General features: G+C 38.7%; 1 protein-coding gene across 2 annotated transcripts in view; it reads left to right on the forward strand.

Moving 5' to 3' along the window:
* VAPA (VAMP associated protein A) overlaps positions 1 to 5,026 on the forward strand; it is a 44,898-nt gene extending 39,872 nt beyond the window's left edge. For both annotated transcript variants that reach the window (XM_049620435.1, XM_049620436.1), the window contains 2 exons: positions 948 to 1,121; positions 4,240 to 5,026. In XM_049620435.1, the coding sequence (XP_049476392.1) occupies positions 948 to 1,121; positions 4,240 to 4,398 (333 nt within the window). In that variant the 3' untranslated portion in view covers positions 4,399 to 5,026. The remainder of the gene's footprint in view (positions 1 to 947; positions 1,122 to 4,239) is intronic.
* The last annotated feature ends 10,731 nt before the right edge of the window (positions 5,027 to 15,757 follow it).

The following is a 15,757-nucleotide window of genomic DNA, read 5'->3' on the forward strand; positions in this document are numbered from 1 at the left end:
ACTAATAACTGTTAAGATGTGTGTGTGATGGTATAAATGACATAAGGGCAAAGGATATTGAGGCACGTTAGACCACAGGCTCAGGAACGCTTACTCAATTAGGCACTGCCCTAGATGTTTACCTATATTGGGTAAGCTGGTAAGAATGACAATTTTGGGGCTCACAGTTTTAAAACTGTCTAAGCTCTATGGTGATTCCATATTAAGTTTCATGAATTAAAGCAAACAGTGTTCAAAATGATTTGAAAGAATCATTTACGTTTAACTCCCCTTCTCTTTTTTTCCCCATGATATGTTTGTGTTCATTATCTCCCCTCTGGTGTTTATATCCTTCAGTTATTTTTCCCATTAATAGAAGTTAGGTTTTCTTTTAAATGTTTTTCTTAGGTAGTCTCCTAATTTCATTGGAATTATTACGATAATGTCCCCCCCCCCCATCTCATTTGAATTGCAGAATCAGAGCACTAAAAATGACCTTCATATTTGGATTTTGGTTGGCGTCAGTCAGCATACTTTTCATTGAATAACCACTCTTGGCCAAAGTGCTGGGTTTAGGGGTAAATGCAAAGAGAAATGACTCTTGCTCTCCTAGCCTTTGAAGTGTTGTAGGAAAGAACATCAAAAATACATTATTATGATATATGATAAGTGCTATGGTAGAGGTAAGTGCAGAGGGTTTGGGGACTAGAGGAGGGAGTGGGCTGCTTATTTTGACTTCTCTAACTGCCGACCTTTATTGATTTAGTCCTTCTAAAAATTGTTCACAGATGACTGTAATGTTTGGAATTAAAAAAAAATTTGTATTAATGAAATCACAACCTCAAAAATTTGCATTTAAATAATTTTTTTGGAAAAGAAAAGTGTGGAGTTTCAACTTGTATTTATTTGTTTAAAATCTCTAAGGAGATTTGGTTAGTTAAAAAAGTCCCACTGTCTTTGTAATACAGAATGATCTGGAACCCAGCAAAACTGTTCCACTGAACGCCTCTAAACAAGATGGACCCATGCCAAAACCGCATAGTGTTTCACTCAATGATACTGAAACAAGGAAACTCATGGAAGAATGTAAAAGACTTCAGGGAGAAATGATGAAACTATCAGAAGAAAATCGACACCTGAGAGTAAGTTGCTTTTTGAAAATAAGTTGGGTTAAATGAAGGCATAGGATATGTGAATATTATTAGGCCATTTTATCTGTCCGTTTTTAAATTTATCCTTGGTCAGTTCTTTTTTCTAATTTGATTATGTCTTTGCTTCCTACTCTGGCCTCTTTTACAGTTTTACCATGGCTTCTCATTGCCTGCAGGTTCCTTCCCTACTAGATGTCCTAGTTATTTGTGATCTGGCCTGTGGCATTAAGCTTCCTCTCTTGTTAGTAACTTCCTTCACATATGCCCTAGTCATGTGAAGCGCCTGAAATGGTGCTGCCCCACAAAGTAGGGACATAGGAGGCTGTTCAGCACTTGAAATGGGGTTTGAATTGACACACGTTGGGAGTGTAAAATACTCCTTGATTTATTCGACTTAGTACAGAAAAGTAAAATAGATCTTTTTTATATTGTTATTTATTGAAATAGTATTTTGGTTATATGGGATTGAATAAAATGGAATATATTGGATTGAATTTTGGTTCTGTTGGATTGCATTTTATTATTAAAATTCATTTAACCATTTTCTTTTTACCTTTTCAACGTGGTGTTAGAAAATGTAAAAGTATGTAAGTGGCTCACATTTGAAGCTCATGTTATGTTTGTATTGGACAGCGTTGGACTAGAGTATCCTGAAGAAGCCTCTCTGATTATGATCTCTTTTTCGCTTTCTCAAATTTTTCCTTCTGACTGGAATGCCCTGAAATCCTGTTCTGCCCTGACCAGCATTTTCATACACGTGCTCTTGTCTTTTGGTACTCGGTTCTTGTCATCTTTTCAGTATAACCTTTTCTAGGACTTTCTTCCCCTTAGAAGACAAGAAACACGGTTTTGGAATGCTGTCTCCTTTGTTTCCGTGAAGACTCTGTCAAGTTACTGTTCCTGTTTGTCGGAGGTCTTTCTCCCTCTAGTGGGTGGTAGTGCTTTTGGGGGCAAGGACTGTACTCATTCATCTTTGCATTCATAGAACATGCATACAGTAGTCATTCATATATATGAATAAATGGATGAACTGGTGGATGAGGACTAATTTGAATATGTGTGGAGTGTATTAATAATATACCTTTGAAAAATAATTACTTATTTCAAGACCTGAATACTTTTAAATTACCTTTTTAGGCTTTGAAGCTTTTTGTATCAAAAGTAGATGATACAAAAATGTATAGAAGTAATAAATAAGCTAAACGAAGGGACTTAATCTACATTTGATTATTCCATCTGTTGGATGTATATAGAACTATATGTACTCTGGATCAGAGGCACTGTATCTTAAATTGATCTGTGCTGAAATAATTGTCTATCTTCCTGTTTCACAGTACCCCTCAGGGGCCCCCAGCACCTCTCTGGATAGTAGAAAGATTATCTTCATTTCACACCTATATCTACACACCATAGATTTTTAAGGATGCTGTTTTCGTTACCTTTATTTTATCTGCCATGACTTCCGTGGCACAGTTCTCTTCTTTGATGAAAGATGTGCTCCTTAGCATACTCAGTACATTTGTTCCTCTCTTTGCGGGAGGGGAGAAGTGGAAATAGTAAGAATAGCATAAGTAGGGCAGGGCTGGAAAATAGGAAGAGTGGACGGGGAGAGAGATGAGTGAGATTTGGGTGCTGGTCTCTCTTTATAGGCTGATGTTCTGTAGGAGATGTTATTTGAAAAAGCATTCTGCTGTTTAAAAGGTGAAACCAAAGAACTTGAAGACCATTGGCTTATAGAATCAGTTACAGGCCCTTTAACATTTCATACATAAGGCCCATGATAATTTGTTGGCAGATTAACTTTCTTGAACATGTCTGATCACTGTTCCTTTTTATCTCTCTAGGCCTATGGTTCTTAATCCAGGCTGTGCATCTGACTCTCTTAGCGCTTTTTAAAAATACGTATGTCTAGGCCCTCCCCAGACCTAGGAAATCAGAATCACTAGGAGGATTCTCTAAAGTTCGTGCCAGGTTTGAGAATCATTGTTCTCTTCACACAGGACTAATGAACATAAGACAAAAAAAAAAATCCCACAAACCCTCAGAGAATCTACTAATTGCCCATAAAACAGTATGAGCTGAGGTGGACTCTTTTACTTGGTATTAGTAAGCATACTAGAGAAATCAATGTGAGAAAAGAAAAATTAGCTTGCACTAAGGAAGTAAAAATCTGCCCTGTCATTCATCTGGCTGGGATGATGGACACAGATAAAGTCAGTTGCCTAGGTAACAGATATCAGTATTTTTCCCAAGGTCACACTGTGGCCGGTAAAGGGTCCTAACAACTTCCTACTTTGAGTGACTTCTGCTTTCTTACTGAGAAACCTTGTCCCCTAAAATCATACTGTCAGAAAACATTGCTGTGTGAAATCATATCAGTAAGAACCAAGCGACCCACTCTTGCCTAGAGGATCTGAGTCACTTTGACACAGGGAAGCAGCCTTTCTCTCCAGATCTAGGGGCACGGTGTCAAAAGAGGGGGTGGGTTCTATATACAACATTCCGTAGCTGTTGTAGTTTGTTGTTTCTGAGGAAGCAGGATTGGTGTCTCCTTTGTAGTCAAGACCCAGTGCTGACACAGGGGCCTCCTGCTTTGAGTTTATCAAAACACTTGTTACTTAAGTTTTATCCTGAAATTCCCTCTTCCTCCAAATCTTGTAAAATCCTGCCTTTTCTTTTGGCCAGATAGTCCCTGTGCCTCTGCTGTGTGGATGCCCTGGTTGCAGTGTGTCCATAAACCTGTCACACCACAGCTTTGTTCCTGATGGTCTTTGGTATCCAGTGTAAAAATACTATGGGCCACCACGGAAATCAGTGCATGCACAGAACTCTTCCTTACTTGTATTAGTACATTTTAGCAGGGTGTTTTCCTTCTGTATAAATATAGCTGTACCTGATTTTTCAGTTTGTTAGGAGTACAATTTTCAGCTCTAGTTTTTAAAATCACCCTAGAAAGTCTTCTTAATGCTGGTTAGTGTGGTTAATCCCTGTTCCCATCCCAGCCACGTGCACACTGATCTGCTTTCTGCCCATAGATTTTTAGTTCGGCAGTTTTACCGTGTGCATACTTGTTTTTAAAACCTCTTTTTGTGCGTATGTTTTTTTCTAGGATGAAGGCTTAAGGCTCAGAAAGGTAGCACATTCGGATAAACCTGGATCCACCTCAGCTGCATCCTTCAGAGATAATGTCGCCAGTCCTCTTCCTTCCCTTCTTGTCGTAATTGCAGCCATTTTCATCGGGTTCTTTCTAGGGAAGTTCATCTTGTAGAGTGAAGCATGCAGAGTGCTATTTCTTTTTTTTTCTCTTGACCAGAAAAAGATTTGTTTACCTACCATTTCACTGGTAGTATGGCCCACGGTGACCTTTTTTTTTTTTTTTTTTTTTATTTTTTTTTTTTTTTTGTGTGTATACAGCGTCATATAGGCTTTGCCTTTAATGATCTCTTACGGTTAGACAACACAATAAAACAAACTGTTCGGCTCCTGGACAAATTGTATATTACCAGATCATCACTAGCAGATGTCAGTTGCACATTCAGTCCTTTATGAAATTCATAAATAAAGAATTGTTCTTTCTTTGTGGTTTTAATAAGAGTTCAAGAATTGTTCAGAGTCTTGTAAATGTTATTTTAATAATCCCTTTAAATTTTATCTGTTGCTGTTACCTCTTGAAATATGATTTATTTAGATTGCTAATCCCACTCATTCAGGAAATGCCAAGAGGTATTCTATGGGGAAATGGTGCCTCTTACAGTGTAAATTTTCTCCTTTACCTTTGCTAATATCATGGCAGAATTTTTCTTATCCCTTGTGAGGCAGTTGTTGACTGAGTTTTTCATCCTTACGATCCTGTCCCATGGTATTTAACATAAAAAAAAATAAAACTGTTAACAGATTCTTGCTCGATAGCTTGTTTGTGTGTCGTGTCATTAGGTGGGGATACCAGGGAGTCCACTGTGTGGTAATTTGAAGTTTATGATGCATAATTTTATCTTGTATTGAAACCCTTTCATATATTACAGTATTTGTAGTTAAAAGTCCTCATTCTGTTAAGGAAAGGAATTGATAACATTTCAAGCTACTTTTGGTATTTTGGAAGATTACAATCAGTTTGTCTTCAAGATAATATAAAATAAGGAAACCCATGAGAATAAAAATACTGTAATTTTAGTCAGTTTATATGTATGTGCCTTGTGGCTCTGTTGCATTTGATTTATCCCATTCTTAACAGTTTCTTCTAGTGTCTTCTCAAGGAAGACTAATTCTTCGTGGTTCTCGTCAAGTGCTTTTTAACCAGCCTAATAATTACTTTTATTTTAGGACATTTCATAATAATAGTTAAAAGTAGCTGTTTTTCCTGTCCAATCTGACATCAAGAGGAAATTTCTGTTATGGAAATTTGGAATTACGAAGCAAGCCTTGGGAATTTTCTTTGTGGAAAATGACTTTATCCTTTGCAAATCTACCTGTCAATGTGAAACACATTTTCAGTGTAAATATGCATTTTAAGGTATGATACTTTCATGCACTTAGTCTTACGTATTCATTAATTTCACTTGTGCTAGCATAGAAAACTTTGGAACCAGAGACAGTATATTCGGGTTTTCTACTGAGTGCAGTCTGTCACAAGTGGGTCTTGATTCTTGAAAATATGTGTTAGTTTTGTAAAAGATGCACTTCTTTCTGAAAGGGCAATTGGACTTTGGGACTTGATGTGGTACAATGAAGTATGTTAGGCCCAGGTCTCTGTCTACATTTTATAAACGAGTGAAATGTTCCCTTGAAGTATTTTGGTTGGCCTTTTCATTTCAAGTATGTTTTGAATTTGTCAGGTCACATGTATTGTGTCATTGTGCTCTATGGTATCTTTTAGAAAACCTCTTGCTTGTGTGCAAAAGTTACTAAAAACACAAGTAATGCCTGTCCATCACTAGCATGCTACTACAGGTAATGCTTCCATTGTTGTTCCAACCCTTTCTAGTCACTGTAAAATTTCCCTCCCTTTCTGATAACTGGAAAAGCATGCTCACGAAACGTGTTGCATTTTGTCCCATACATGCAGAATCAGTACTTCCATGGCTTAAAGCTCTCTATGTAATCAGCATTATTGGTGATAAGTACTAAGCTTAATATTTCATAGGTATAATTTTTTTAAAAATTTAAATTCTCAAAAATTTAGCAAAATCCCGTTTTATGGGAATGCTCCTTAGAACTCATTTATTTCAGCCCCTTTGTTTTATAGTCGTGGAATCTGAGGCCTTTCTGAGAATTAAGGGAACTTGTCCTGTGTCTCATGTAGGTAGAGGCAGGGCTGGAACTAGAAATCTGCTCTCCTGACTCTAGTGTCTTTTCTGGTAACTTTGCAGAAAGAAATTTGTCCTAATTTGACATGACTGAAATTACAAACATAAGATGCTATTTGATAAACGTATGTGAAATTTCCCATCATAAAATTGTATTCCAGGCTACTGTTGAATAGTCTCATGTATATGTTTGGTTTTAGTGTTTTGGTTAGAAATCCCCCCCCCCGGGAATGAATACTGTGAAATAGAATGTATTTTTAGATAGGCATTTTACAGAATGCATTCTGCAAAGGTTGATTCTGGGGTAGATTGTAGTCTGGGCAGCATCTGCAAAATAAAGTATACATGGGCTTTTTAACCGCTTTACATGTCGGGAGATGCTCTTGTTGTATAGAAGACTTCATTTCTACTCTTTTTAATTGCTGTATCAAATGTGATCAGATTATTTTACTACCAACAGTTACTTTGAAAGACTCCAACTGTATTAATTGACTGATAATACATAGATTAAATTGTTTGTCTTCACTCCTTACATGTTTAGAAATTTTTGCTTTGTCTGCCTGCTTACTTGTGTATGTAAGCATGAGGGAAATCTGTTGCTAACATTGAAATCACAGTCAAGTAACTAAGGCCTTAAGTTCATATGTGACGCTAAATGCACTACCTTATTTCATTCTTTCTATAACTAATGTACCTTAACTCTGCCCGTTCTTGTATTTACAAGAAACATATTTAAGAATTGTATTCTGAGTGTGTGGTTTGTTACCTCTTAAAAAAAAAAGCGATGACACTTGGAAAAAAAGTATGTGTTAATTTCAAAAAAAAAAAAAATTCTGGTCAAAATAATTTTACTTTCTCCTTCAAGTATCTTAACTAAGAAGTTCTCTTAAAACTGATACTATCTGCTTTGGGGATTTCTTTTGGATTTTAATCATTCAAAATACACCCCTTTGAAAACCAAGTTTTATCAAGATAAACACAAAGTTCTTACCAGGGTACTTTGAAAACATTCAAGTGATGATTTTCCTAGAGCTTTGCACATTCCTATTCAGTGACTTTGGTGTGTGCATAGGTTTTTAAAAATTAACCTTTATGAGAGGGAAAGATCAATGTTTACCGTGTGGAAAAACAACCAACTAAGAAGGTAAATGATCTTTATTTTCTAGCTTTCAAAAGAACTCAAACTATTGCGTGAATAAATAAACTGTTTAAAGACGGGGTGAAGTGTCGTTTTCCTTTCCAAGAAACAAAAGAAAAAAAAAGGAATTTCATTTCAACAGATTATGATGGTTTGTATGTGTATGTTCTGTTACATAGTAATAGTCCGTCTCTCACTGGCGCTTGAGTTCTGATGGCATATCGTCTTTTGCTTAGTGGCCTAGAGGTAAAGTACTTTTTAGTGGGAAGTGGGAACAGCTGGGTTTTTCAGTTCTATATTTGATAGCCCGCTGTTATTAGAAGCCATGCTCCTGGAGAGTTCTGTGCAGGAACAGTGGCCTCTTGGGATTGCTCAGCCTGATGGAGGTTGGTGTGAAGAAGTTTGAACATCTGTCCTTAAAAAAAGGAAATTTTATCTTCCTACGTTTCTGACTATAGAAATAATATGTTCATTTTAGGGAATTTGGAAAATAAATTGTAAAAAGTCATGGCAAATCCTGCCATCCAGCAGCATCGATTTGTGTGAACATTTATTTCCCTGTAGTATTAATTAAGCCCTTTAGGCATAATCATCATACATACAATTTTGTATCCCGTGCTTTCCCTTAATCATTTCTCTGTAGTGTATTGAAAACCAAGTAGAAGTGATTGCAAAATTGCTTTATGTTTACAATCACGTTCTTGGCCATAAGGTTATGAACATTTTATGTATGATGGAAAGCTTGATTGGTCAGGTGGGTTCCCTTTCTAGTTAGGCACATCCTCCTACTTACCTCATTTCTTTTGTTGTAGAACTCTGTTTCTTATTTTCCAGTTCCTTTGTATTAACACCCATCTTGAAAGAAGGTGCAGGGAACTGTTAAGATAACTATTCATTCTGTTTTTACCATTGGTATTCAGCTCCAGTAGTACATTAACTCATGTGAGAAGCTTAAAAAAATAAAGATACTGATGCTTGAACAGTACGTCCAGTGATAGATAATTGGCCTGGAGTGGTGACCTGGCATGGTCATTTGTTTTTAGCTCTAGTCATTTTAATCTGCAACCAGACAACTGCTTTATATAGGCTTTTAAATGCCAAAGCCAGATACAAATTAAGTTTATGTGAGACTTAAGTCTTACAGTATGGGGAAATTGCATTTTCAGCATTCTTTGTATATTAATCTTAAAAAAGTAAGTTGCAGGAGTCACCTTTAGGTATTGCTTAATTCCAGAGCTATCTGTAAAAGTTAGGATTGTTAAAACACAAGCAAATGTTTTGTAGATAAATGTGAGCCATCTGCAAAAGTGAGAAATTTTATGGGATTCACTTTTAATTACCACTTTGCTGACAACCCAAGTGATTATCTTTACTCACCTAAGAAATGTATTTTGCCTGTCAGATATTTCTCAAAGCATGAGCTGGTTTTCAAGGTTCTTACAAGTATGTGCCAGGTATTTTATGTCAACTCATTTAATCGTCACTCAGATCCTTATTAGTGTGTTAAAGAAGGGTTATGTAACCAAGGCTGGAGTGGTCTTTTAAGATTTAACCATTATAGCGGTGCCTGGGTGTCTCAGTCGGTTAAGCGCCCCAACTTTGGCTTAGGTCATGATCTCGTGGTCCATGGGGTTTGAGCCCCACGTCGGGCTCTGTGCTGACAGCTCAGAGCCTGAAGCCTGCCTTTGGATTCTGTGTCTCCCTCTCTCTCTGCCCCTCCCCTGCTCATGCTCTGTTTCTCTCTCTCAAAAATAAACATTAAAAAAAAAAAAGGTTTAATCATTAAAGTATCTGAATTTTGACATCATGGTGTAAATTCTTAATACTGTTCTACAAGGAACAAAGGGTGCCAAGTAATACCGATATTTAAGACTTGAGGAAAAATACACATTTTTTTGAGGGAGAGAAGTTACACCTAAATTCTAAGAAAGTGTTACGGAGAGTTGAAATTGTAAGTGATTGAAAACTTTTACATACTTGAGCAATAAGAATTCCTCATTTTAGTACTTTCTTGTTTCAAGGAGTAGAGGTCTGGTAGGAGTTACAGAATGGTGTTAATACGGTTTGGGAGGGGGCAAACTTGGTTTTTGTGTGCTACGTTAATCTAAAAGTATATCCTTAAATGTGTAATATGTAGGTAAATATATGAGGGGTGTATCATGCCACTTTAAACTTAGGGAAATATTTCACTTGAGAAATTCCAACTTGTGAGAAATCAAAGGAAAGTTTTGTTGCAAAGTATTTCGATGCCTTTTCACTATCAAGCAAAGTTTATAATTTTACTGAAGTAAACTTTAGATTTTCGCTTAAAAGTTTAATGATCATATTTAATGACATGTTTAATGTATCAAGTAAGTGAATTGTCTCCCCAAGGGAAAAATGCTGTTGCATTTTGCGACTCGCATGGAATTTGTCCTTTGGGGAATTTCATTATATATGTTTTAATATATGTAAGAAACCATGATTTCTTAGATTTTACTGCAGTGAGGCAGTGTCTTAATAAGAACTGTAACGTTAATTGGGTAAAGTGGTTCTTTTGTAAGGTAAGTTGTGGGTGGAATGGGAATTTCAGGGGGTTGAGTATATTGGAACATAGGCCAGAAGTGCAAAAATTTGTGTTAATCATGTTTGCATAGCGATGTAGTAAGAGACTGCTCCTGTTACTGAGAACAAGTCTTGTGACATCTTTGCATTTAGTTGAGGTAATAAATGGTATAAATGTTTCCAACAAATGGTGTTTTAAACTACTTAAATGTGTAAATAATCCTTCCCATCCACCTCTTGATCTCTTAACTCCAGAAAGGTACACTGCAGATGCCAATAGATCATGGGATTTTATGTTCATGTAATGTGTTCCCCATCTTGGAGTGTGGGGATCGGAGGGGCTGTTGTGGCTGCAGAATGCTGTTACCTTTTGCTTTGATTTTACTGTTAATCATTATGAAGTTTTCCCCAGGTTTCGTTTTCCCATTTAGGTGTGGTTTTTTTTGTTTGTTTTTGTTTTTTTTTTTTTTAAGGAGCAAGTCCTCAAAAATAAGAACTGAAATCTCCTTTATACCCTTCTCTGAGCACATTTTCCTTTGTCAGGCCACTAGCATGAGGTTTGTGTGTATCGTCGTTGTCCGTGCATAGATTTTACTACATATGTGTATGTAATAATCTGTTACGTAGTGTGTTTTGTCTGTTTTAAAATGTGACATAAGTGTTTTTTACTTAGAATATTTCTCATTCACCTAAAATGTCTTATTCAGAAGTCCCCACGCTTTGAAGTAGGGTATCCTCTTCATATACTTGTGTGTATATGTTCATGAACTAACACACTCCACTGTATCAGCTTAGATCTGTGTTTCTGTTGCTGCTTACGCTACAATTGAAATTCTGACACTAATACCTACCAAAGGCCTTGCCGCTGCTGAAGCTGCAGGCCAGGGGACAGTTGGTGGGACAAATGTAGTCCTAACAGCTATCTGCTACTATGTGTTACTGTGTATGTACATATGCACACATAATTTCAGTTAAAAGATTTTTTTTTTTAAGTTTATTTTTGGGAGCGAGCGCGCGAGCAGGGGAGGGGCAGAGAGAGAGGGAGACACAGAATCAGAAGCAGGCTCCAGGCTCCGAGCTGTCAGCACAGAGCCCGACGCGGGGCTTGAACTCGTGAGCCGTGAGATCGAGACTGAGCCACCCAGGCGCCCCCATAATTTTAGAAGTAAAACAAGCCTAAGGGAAAAGACGAGGTGCTCAAGTACACGTGGGAGATCGCATTACTGTGCATCTTGGCTGTTTGTGCTTGGAGACTGCGATGTGCACGTGTGTGTTGTTAGGGGAGTGGTTTCTCTTGTACATTCCTAAAAATAGAAAGATGTCCCCCCCCCCCCCCCAAACCCTGGAATTCCTACTTCTCAGAAAAGACTTGGAGCACAGGACTTGCGTTCCCATGGGCAATAATTTGCCGGGGCCAAGTAGCAGTTCCACCTACAGTTCTCCTCTCTTCTCGTGCTAGTGACCTGCACAAGCACTGTCTGCCTGAATATGTGACTCGGCTGAGCTACTCCCTGCATAATACCGAATTCTTCCCCTGCCCTGCACACTGGCGAGAGCGCCAGTGGGATGTACAGTGGGATCTAGGGGGATCCTATGGTCAGGAGGCAAAAGGATACTTACCGACACTTGCACCTAGTCAACAGGTGTTTGGGCCCAGAATGCCCCCAAAACATTGTCAATTGGAACAGGCGTAAGGTTTGAGGAACAAGAAAAACTATTTTTATGGTGTACCTAGTGTATCTCAGGTACTTTATTTACACTATCTCCACTTCAGAACAACCTTTTAAACATTTTAACAGAGAAGAACTTGGAGAAATGAACTTGTCCGTTCAGTGGTGGTCGATTTCCCACCGCTGGGCCCGCCCCTGTGCCATATGGCTTTTCAGAAAGGGAAATGATGCTGTGAACTAGTCTTCATGGCATTAATTCACTTACAAAGAGAGCTTGCTTCGGTCTTGGTCACTCCATTGGAAGTATAAAATATTGTTTCTGCTTTTGAAGATCTTGGCAAAGAATACACCTACAGCTCATTACACACTACACTAGTGGCCAGAGGGTGGGGTGTGGCAGCAACAAGCTTGCAGAATTTAAGGTATTTTGGAATTCAGACTCTTTATAGCTGGCCTTTCAGCCAGTTAACCTAGATTGATAGCTTTATAAGTGGTATTTATAGCATTATAGTTTCATATATTAAGCATGAGTAGCCTGGGAAGGAAGCATATGAAAGTGGTTAGGAGCACGGGATCTGGAGTGATGCTGTGTAAGGCCGTAATTTTGGCTTGGTCACTTTACTAGTTACGACCTTGGGCGGCGTTTTATTTCTCTGTGCCTCAGCTTTCTCCTCCGTAAAGACAGGATACTAACCAGGCCTGCATCCCTGGGTGCGCAGGGAATAGAAGAGGTGCGGCTCCTGGAGCAGAGGGTGGCACCAAGCTCAGCGAATGTCAGCAGTTACTGTTTACATACACGTGAGGTGGGAAATTGGGCAGTTGTCGGATGGGTTATTTGCCTTAAAAATTAAACGGGGTATCCAGACAGCGGCTATTTGCCTTGGAATTTTGTTTTTGAACTTACTAACCAGTTCTGCAGTTGAAGGCATTATCTGGCCACATAGACGCGACAGACTTTCATCGAGCACCTGTGGGGAGCCAGCAGGAGAGACAGCGTGGGTTTCTGAGGTTAGACAAACTTGGATTTGGAACTCAGCTGTGCCCTTGACAGGACATGTGCTCTTGAACAAAGTGATGGAACCTCTCCAAAGTGCAGCTTTGTCGCCAATGATGCCACCCGGTTTTCACCTTCCTCTTGTAACCTTGTAGGGTTGCGGTGAGGACTGTAAGACAGTTTGAAGAATGTAGCATAGTTTCTGGTACCTAATAAACATGGAAATTGCATTTTTACTCTGTCCTTCAATCACGTATCAAAACGATATGGCAAGAATTTACGAGTTTTAAGAGTTGCTTAATGATAATGGATGATCTTGAGTTAGAAAATGTAAAAACACTTTAACATTTAAAAGAGGCTATTCTTGTAGGTAAGCAGCCTATGGGTGTCAAGTGTGATGCACATTTCTTTTTTCTGAATGTGAAGGTGACATTGATTCATTATAGAAGCTTGGAAATTATAGAAGAAATATATAGTAGGACAAACTTCAGGATCCCACTCCCCAGAGACAACTTGTTATTAACAGCTTTTTAAGTGTCTAGGTGAATATCAGATCTATGTAATGTTTTATTTAGTGTAAATATATATTAATAGTAGCAAAATCAACATGGATGCTTTTGTAAACCAATTGGCAATTAACTTAATTCACTTCTTACCTGGAAACAGTTTTTGAAATTGTTTAGTACAAAACCACCCATATACGCTTCAGGCAGTTTAACCAATTGTTAGCATTTTGCCCCACTTCCTTCAATATTTGTGCTCTCTTCACACCTAAATATATATACACATTTTTCTGCATACGTACATATGTGCACACACATGCATTCACGTATAACATACATGTATACACACGTACGTTCACAAATGTGCATATATACCCATGTTCTGTTTTAAAACCAAGACTAATTTACAAATAGCATTTGGCATGCATCTATGACCCCTAACCACTTCAGTGCGTATTCCCTAGGAATAAGGCCTTTCTCTTGCATAATCCTACAGCAGCTGTCACCTTGAATACACTGAAAACTGAGAGAATGCTTACTTTTCCCAAACCCATCGTCCACATCCATCCAATGTCATTTATAGCATTCCCTCCGGGGCCAGATCCAGGCTGGGGTCCCATGTTGCATTTAATTGTCGTGTCTCTTTGGTGTCTAATCTGAAACAGTTCTCAGCCTTGGTCTTTTATTACATCGATGTTTCTGAAGAATACCGTCATCCCTCACCTTTATTTAAAATGGAGTATCTCTCATTGGGCTTTCTTTGACATTTCCTCACGATTAGGTTTAGATTCCAGAGTCTTAGCTGGATTACTACAGAAATGGTATTCTGTCCTCAGGACCTCATGCCCAGGGACCCGTGAGGTTCTGCCCCTCATTGTGAAGAAGGCACAGAAAGAGGATGGACACACTCTGGACTTCGGGCTCTGGAGTCACACTGCCTAGGTTCGAATGCTGGCTTTGCCCTGTCACCCTTGGGCAGCTTTCAGCATTGTTGTGTCTCAGTTTCCTCCTCCGTGAAACAGGGATTTAAAAAGTGCATTGATACCCACCTCCTAAGGTTCTTTGAATTTAATGACTTAACCTAGGTAGAGTGCTGAAGAAAGTGACTGGCTCATAGTTAACACCGTAGGTACTAGGCATCATTGTCCGTATTGGTTCTTCCAACCATATAATTATTACCGTTATGTTGAAAAGTTAAGAAACAAAGCCTCAGAAATGCTAAAATGCTATGTGCATTGTTTCAGCTCATACAGGTAGGATTCTAATTCTCATAAGCTACCTACTGAGCTTTCCTTATTCGTGATAATCTCTATTTCGGTTTTATAAGATCTGCAAGCACACGCGATTTCTACAGACGAGGTTTGGGAGATTTCGGGAGAGCACATTGTTGTCTCACATGGTGACGGAGCCTCTTGGAGAGAAGTTGGGGTCATTCCCACACTCAGTCTCTCTAGAGAAGTATCTATGTTGTGCTTTGGCTCCGCCTTTGACCAGAACTCATTCATTTGGGAGGTAATGATCATTGTTGAAGTGGGCACCACCAGATGAAACAGATTCATATTATTTTGAAAGATCTTGGAACATTTGTGGAAAATATTTAGAGCTTTATAAGGATCAAAAGGGCGCTAATTTCCAAGTTGACTCTCAGGCACGGTGATAAAATTTGAAGTTTTCCTTTATGTGACTTTACAAGTGTGTTTGGATAGAACTGTGATCACTTGGGACCTGCATATCCCTTTGTCTTTCTTCATTTTTGGAGGAGGCTTCCTTTCTGTGCATTGGCACATGCAGAGGAAACATGCTGAAAACAAGCTAGGTCTTCTCTCCTTTGCATAGATATTCACGTGAAATGATGTAGATCTCTAGCAATGTCAGTCATCTGATTTTGGGAAAGGATTTGATTCCGTTGATTTTGTAGAGGGGAAACCCTGCAATCCAGAAACTCCCACTGCAAAAAGTGAAGTAGACGTATAAGCAGAACCAAGCCCCGTCCAGGTGGCAGTCGCCCAGTGGCATGTATGGAATTCCTGGGTATTTTCCACACCATGCTAGCAAAACACCACCCATTTCCTACCTGCCCTGACTCCTGGCTCTCGAGTCATTAGTGGGTCAGGGCAGTGAGGTGGAGAGAATGGAAGGAGGGCAACAAGCTGAGCTTATCGAAAGGAAGAACTGAACCAGGAAAGATGGAAACAGTGCAGTTGTTTTTTCTTTTTAAAAACTGTTTTTACATTCATTCATTCATTCATTCATTCATTTATTTATTTATTTATTTATTTATTTATTTATGAGAGTTAGAGTGAGACAGAGAGTGAGCTGGGGAGGGGCAGAGAGAGAAGGACACACAGAATCCGAAGCAGAATCTCATGAACCATGAGATCACGACCTGAGCCGAAGTCAGATACTCAACCGACTGAGCCACCCAGGTGCCCCTGTGACTGGTCTTTCAGCCAGACTTCATTCCCTCTTCTTTTC

Source organism: Panthera uncia (genome assembly GCF_023721935.1).
Source record: "Panthera uncia isolate 11264 chromosome D3 unlocalized genomic scaffold, Puncia_PCG_1.0 HiC_scaffold_8, whole genome shotgun sequence".
NCBI classification, from domain to species: domain Eukaryota; kingdom Metazoa; phylum Chordata; class Mammalia; order Carnivora; family Felidae; genus Panthera; species Panthera uncia.